Source organism: Fundulus heteroclitus, chromosome 6 (assembly GCF_011125445.2).
Source record: "Fundulus heteroclitus isolate FHET01 chromosome 6, MU-UCD_Fhet_4.1, whole genome shotgun sequence".
In the NCBI taxonomy this organism is placed as follows: domain Eukaryota; kingdom Metazoa; phylum Chordata; class Actinopteri; order Cyprinodontiformes; family Fundulidae; genus Fundulus; species Fundulus heteroclitus.
The window spans coordinates 8,296,037-8,303,189 of NC_046366.1; the positions used below are offsets into that span (position 1 = coordinate 8,296,037).

Here is a 7,153-nt window from a genome sequence, read left to right on the forward strand (position 1 = left end):
TGGCGTGTTTTTGAGGAGCCTGCCCCTCCTCCACCTCCTCCACCTGTGGACTACGAGGAGGAGGAAGCTGCAGTCGTTCACTACAGTGATCCCTACGCGGATGGAGACCCCAACTGGGCCCCCAAGGCTTACTTAGAAAAAGGTAAACCAGGTCCTGACAGAAGGGAAGGGAAATACTTTCAGAGTCCCTACGCAGACTGGTAAGGACAGAGTTTGATTCAAGGGTTTTACAGGTCTGGATAAGTCAGGGATAAGATAAACGAAAATATTTGTTTCACATTTTTTTTAAATGTTTTCCCCTAACCTACTGCATAAAAGTGAAATCCATCCATTTATCCCTCCACCCACTTTGTCACCCTTACATCAATCCACACCCACTGTGTCATCCAGCCAAGGGCGTAACCATCCTCTGAGAAGTTAGGGGGAAGCCTATTGAGTGATTCATCATCCTCTCACACATCTCCAGTGACTAAGGAACCACATAATCAACAACAGTGCAGCACCGGGTGACCGACTTTAGCCCTTTAAATAAATAAAACCTAAAGTTTTAGCTCCCAACCTCAGGTTGAGTTGACACAATGACCCTCTGACATCTACAGGGACAGTAGCCGGATCTCAAGGTGCCAAAAAAAAACACTGAACATGAGATGATTGGTAAAAAAAGAAATAATTACTTATCACACTATATGGAATGGGAGTGACAAGTTAACAGGGGTGTAAGCCTCATAATTTAATTTATTGACGTGATCATAGAAACCCTAACCCAACACTAAACAAATCCACATTTTAGTCAGATGTAACAGATGTGCAAAATTCAACAAGATAAAGAAAAATGGCATGATGTATCCTTGCTTCTTTTAAGAATGCAAATAATGCAGATTATATCTGAAAATAAATATTTAACAAATAAATCAAACAAAGAATCAATCCCCTGCTCTGTCACTGGCTGCAGGCTCTATGTGACAGTAACTTTGACTCTGCCCTGACTCACAGCCTTCTCCCTGAGCTCCTTTTACAATACAGACTAAAATATTTTAGAGTGGGAATGAGAGTTACTCTGAAATATCAGTGAAAATGCTGTCATGATAACTGCTTGGTTTCTCCTTGCAGATAGATATATTTTACTCAGCAAGTTGTAACTGCTACCTCACCTATGAACACCCAACATCATCATCCACTGCTGGCTTCTGCTCTTTCTATTGTGGCCATAAAGGTTTAGTTTACATATGTGGAAAAGCCACAGTGAGCACTAGAGGAGGATGCAACCCAGAGATAACAATAGTACTTCTTGTTAACTAGCTTAACATCATATACTGGCATGTATTAACAAGTCATCGTCTAGCTAACAATATTTGCAATAGCATTACTCAACTTACACGGTTTATTTGGAGAAAAGAAAATTCAACGTTTTCTGGCTGTGCTGGCTCTGGCTGGTTTGCTGAAATTAAGACACACACACATACACACACACACGCACACACACACACACACAGAGTGTAGAACTGCTCAGCTGCAGCACGTCTCCCTCAGTTATCCATGGAGTTTGTTTATGGTGCGTTTAAAGACGGCTCGGTAAAACTCGTTACCACAGGTAAATAACAGATTAAACAGTTGTAGCGGCTGAAAAAAAGTGTCCAAGGGCACAGATTCGAAAGGTGGGGAGGGACATGTCCCACCCGTACTGTGTCATCCGTCCATCCATCCGCTGTGTCTTCCATCTATCCATCCATCCATCCATCCATCCATCCATCCATCCATCCATCCATCCATCCATCCATCCATCCGTCCATCTGTCCATCCGCTGTGTCTTCCATCCACCCATCCATCCACTGTTCCATCCGTCCATCCACTGTGTCTTTCATCTATCCATCCATCCGTCCATTCATCCATCCATCCATCCATCCATCCATCCACTGTGCCATCTGTCCATCCGCTGTGTCTTCCATCCATCCATCCATCCACTGTGCCATCCGTCCATCCACTGTGTCTTCCATCCGTCCATCCATCCATCCATCCATCATCCATCCATCCATCCATCCATCCATCCACTGTGTCTTCCATCCATCCATCCGTCCGTCCGCCCATCCATCCATCCATCCATCCACTGTGTTTTCCATCCTTCCATCCATCCATCCATCCATCCATCCATCCACTGTGTTTTCCATCCTTCCATCCATCCATCCATCCATCCATCCATCCATCCATCCATCCATCCATCCATCCCTCCATTCATCCATCCGTCCATTCATCCATCCATCCATCCATCCATCCATCCATCCATCCACCCATTCATCCATCCATCCATCCATCCATCCACTGTGTCTTCCATCCATCCATCCATCCATCCATCCATCCATCCATCCATCCATCCATCCATCCGTATGTCCATCCATTCATCCATTCATCCATCCATCCATCCATTCATCCATCCGTCTGTCCATCCGTCTGTCCATCCATCCATCCATCCATCCATCCATCCATCCATCCGTATGTCCATCCATTCATCCATTCATCCATCCATCCATCCATTCATCCATCCGTCTGTCCATCCGTCTGTCCATCCATCTGTCCGTCCGTCTGTCCATCCATCTTTCCGTCCATCCATCCAACTATCCATCCATCCATCCATCCATCCGTCTGTCTGTCTGTCTGTCCATCCATCCACTCTGCCATCCGTCCATCTGCTGTGTCTTCCATCCATCCGTCCGTCCGTCCGTCCATCCATCCATCCATCCATCCATCCATCCATCCATCCATCCATCCATCCATCCATCCATCCATCCATCCATCCAATATTCCATCCATTCACTGCATCCATCCAGTGCTGAAAAAGTCTTCTGTTTTGACATGGAATTCTGTGAAAACTTTTTTTGCAATAAACGTAAAATGAAAATAAAAACTTTTATCTGTGTTCTAAATCCCCCATTCTCTCATTCCTTTGTCCTAGTTGTGGCCATCTATGACTACTCAAAGGATAAGGAAGATGAGCTGTCCTTCATGGAGGGCGCCATCATCTACATTATCAAAAAGAACGACGACGGATGGTTTGAAGGCGTCTGCAACGGCGTCACTGGACTCTTCCCTGGAAATTATGTTGAATCAATCATGCATTACGCTGACTAAAGAAAATATCCAAAAATGAAGAAAAATACATCCAAAAGGGAACCCCATCAATGATGGAGTTCAGTCATGATCAGATCTACAGATATACAACCGTACAGAGTTCAGCGAAGAGAAACAAAGCTCCCACATTGAGTAAAGTGCCATGTTGAATTTTTTTAAAAATGGTGTTATTTAGGTCTGCGGGGGTTGTGCTTGCATTTATTTGGTTTACTAAAATACAAATGTTGCACAAATAAGGTAGAAGTTGGATGTTTTACAGGCTATGGTCTGCTCATTTACACTGGAGATGAAAAAGAGGAGCCTCACTAGAATTTACCTTCAATCAGAAGTTTGTCAGTTTAAGCTACAATAAAAAAAGAAGCATCTAGTATCCAGTTGATTCATTGTGAAGACTCAGACGAGGCTCCTCTAGGTTCAAAATGCTACCTGTTCATTTGCACTGCAGGCCACCAGAGCAACTCTCCCTCCGCTCAAACGGACAGATAAGACATCAACAAGTGCGTTAGGACACGACTGAATGTTCCACGCCGTCGATGTTGAAATGACGAAAACATTTAAGAGCAGGTGTCTGGAGGTTTGTGCATTTACAGTGCTCTGTGTCGAATTAAAACGGAAGATTGTACAGAATGCATTAATAGAGAAAAAAAAAAGACAATTTCCTTCCTCAGTCTGGTGGATTTTTTTTTTCTTCTGTACTCCGACGTACGTGTATATAAAGTGTAATGTGACCGACTGCCAGTACAGTACATTTGTCAGTGTGCTTCGTCAGTGGAGGTGAGAGATGCCAAGATTGGAGTTCTTTTTAAATTTAGCTCATTTTTACTTGAATGTTCATTTTGTTTTCCTCATTAGTCACGGTGCCATTTCCATTTTTAATCTTACAAAGTGATTGTGTTTTAATTGTTCCACCTGTTATCATTTGATCACGGCCGCTGGTTCCAGTGGCGCTGTTGGGCTACTGTAGGCTTCAGGACGGGAAGCAGAGGACTCGCTGTCGCGCCTGTTTATGTACTTTTCCTTTGTGTCGTAGCTGCACTCGTAGTTTTTAACAACTGTTTTGACTTTGATTTCTGTCACGGCTTTGATTGCAACACAGCAGCTGCCGTGTGAGGAGTGAAGAAGACGCCCTTAACAGCGTGTTTATTGTGCAAACTTTCGCTGGTGTGGTGCTTTCCAGTTGGTGCTCGACCACCATCGCCACCAACCCGAACAACCTCAAGTACAACACTGCTCTATACAGAACTGTAACAAAACATTGCTCGTTTCGATTGTAACCTTCAGTCATATCTGTAATGTGAATGTAGGCAAATCAGCAGTAATGTACTGTTAGTCACTCCTGTTCTTAGGTCCAGATTATGTGCTGAACATCGTAGCTCCTGCAAATAACAAAAGGCATTCATAGGGATACATTATGCTAAACTAAGGTTCAATTAAGATATTGGTACCTGTTCCCCTACCTGTAGTAGAAAGATTGAATATTGCAGTGAGTTTGTAGAAGAGAAATCCGCAGAAGGTTGGAGCTAGTCGGTCATTGTTTATGCTAATATTAGCAATTTAAAACAACTCTAACAGCCCTCCTGCTGTTGTCCCCCAACCAGTTAAAAGGCAGTAAATTAGAGAACCGGGGGTATAATAAATGCAGTGTAGTCCAGCACAAAGTAAAAAAAAACTAGGCTCTCTATTTTTTGTTGCAAGCAGGGCTGCCAACTACCCTTTGACTGCACTTGCATAAAAGCAACAGAAGATATGATCAGGGCTTCACCGACAGAGATTTTTTTATCTGATGCTATTACACCCCCTTTCTAATGTCGCCCTGGGCAACCGCCCAAATCAAGAGCCGCCACTGCCATTCTGTCATCAGATACAATGCGGACATTAACAAGGGCCACTTGCAAGAGACCCTTGCTAATCATGTTTTTTTTTTGTTGTTTTTTTTGTCAACAATATCCCAGTTCATACGCAAAATTACGTTGCCAGAAGCTGCCACCAGCACTCCGTCTGATGTGCTGGTTCCCAACCAGAAAACAGAGGCCTGGTTTCTGTGGATCGGTCATCAGTCCGTGCCCTCAGCACAGTAGTGCAAGTGTCTTGTTCAGGAGCGATAGTAGGCTGGTGAGGTAGATGGATGGATGGATTCTGCTCCGTCTACAGTAACATGGCTGCTGCACCGGCGTGTTGGGGTGAAGAAAGAGCTTAGCTAAAAAAATGTCTCTGTTCTGACCCTCACCTCTGGTTATGAAAGCTGGATCATGACTGGAAGAACGAGCTTCCTCCGTAGGTTGCTCCCTCATGGTAACATAGTGCCATGTCAGTGGGCATTAAGTGCTTCATGCAGAAGTGCACCAAGACAAAGGATTACTGGTATCAGAAGAGTTGAGGCTTCTGAAAAGAACAGGTTTAATAAGGATCGCCGTCTGCTGCTCTTTGGAAGAAGGGGCTAGATATCACCCCTATCGGAGCTACTTTCTGACAGACGTCTATCACCGCCAGGGCTCATTGTCCTCTAGGTGTAGCGTTTAGGACTTTTGACAGGAGCGTTTGAAGTTTAAATCCAGCAGCTGGACCCATGCATCAAAAGGAGCCAGCAGAGGTTGTCTGGGATGCCTCCTGGGCGCCTCCCTCTGGTGGCTTTTTCTGGAGATGTTGCACTAGTAGGAGAACCAGGGCCAGGCCAAGGACTGGCTGTATCTAGCTGATCACCTACAACTTATCAAGTCTGCCAAGAGTGGAGTACATTTTGAGGATTTACCGTGATCCTGTCAGTTGTGCAGCTTCTTTCAAGCTGGTAGTTTTCTGTGCTTTTCCAGGTCTTGTGCCTGTTTAAGAAGGTATTTGATGATCAGGTGGGTTTATACCCCGACAGGCTTAAATCAGCAGAACTGAAAGCAGTAAAACACGTTGTTTAGCGGCAAGTCTGATAGCATTCTGGGAATTGCAGACTGTAAATATCCACTTATTTTTCGTTAATTTAAACTGTTTAAACTATAATTGATTAGCTGATAGCTTTCACGCACTGAGGATTTCTTTACTACAAGCTCTCTGAACTATGACATCTCTCTACTACAAAGTGAAGGACATCTACTGATAACATCACAGAACCCCACTCCAACAATATCTGAACTATCCCTTTAATGTTTTAAACATGAGGACTGTTGAAAGTTTCCTCTCTAAAATAGAACGCCTGGCCCCTACAACATGATTGTTGGTGTAAGTAAAAACTCCTACATATCTTTGAAGCTAAAGCTTATTCATCACATAATCGTTTGTACTTTTTACCATGAATTTTTACTTCAAAAGGGAATGTCATAATATGAACAGTATTCAGTCAGCCTCTCTCTGCATGATGCGTGTATCATTTATAGACAATGATTCTCCACTACGTCCCAGTCTTGATTGTATTTTACATCATGAGGACTTTTTTTTTTTTAATTGAGAAGATAACCTTTTCTACGTAATGCATTTTTAGCTTTGCATCCAACTTGTTTTTTTTTTTGTTTTTTTTTTTGTATGGGAGAAACAGCGGAGAACAGTTTGCTCGCATTTTCTATGTGAAGTTTTTATTTATACGCTTTTGTTCTCACTGGGAAATCATGAGTCGGCCACTGGTGGGCGGAAAATGTTTACTCGCTCCAAAGCCAGGGCATCACAAGACATGGCACCCTTCTCCAACGTGTTTTCATCTGACCCAGCGTGGGATAAAGAAGAAGAAGGAAAAAAAAAACATGTGTAACTTAAATGTTCACGGGAATAGAATCCGTTGTTTGTCCTCTTCTCACTTTGTACATAGGATGTGTTCATTGAAATTTATGTACAGTCTTTTTGTAATAAACAGTTCATTGAAATAAATGTTAAAATTGTCTTTTCTCCCCAAAACAAAATAGAAATAAAAGGGATTTTAGGAATTTATTTTGGATAAGTCATTTGTGTAATATGGGAAAATAGGAAATAGGAAAGAAAAAGCTTTAAAATTTATATATTTTATTAGTGGCTTAATCTTACTCTTATTAATGTAGGAAAATAAAATCTTTAA

General features: G+C 42.7%; 1 protein-coding gene across 1 annotated transcript in view; it reads left to right on the forward strand.

The window, feature by feature from the left end:
- The window catches only part of LOC105930299 (abl interactor 1), a gene marked incomplete in the record, with an annotated part of 26,188 nt that extends 23,059 nt beyond the window's left edge, over positions 1–3,129 (forward strand). The window contains 2 exon segments of the mRNA XM_036137976.1: positions 10–142; positions 2,948–3,129. Coding sequence (XP_035993869.1) covers positions 10–142; positions 2,948–3,123 — 309 coding nt within the window.
- Between the last annotated feature and the right edge of the window lie 4,024 nt (positions 3,130–7,153).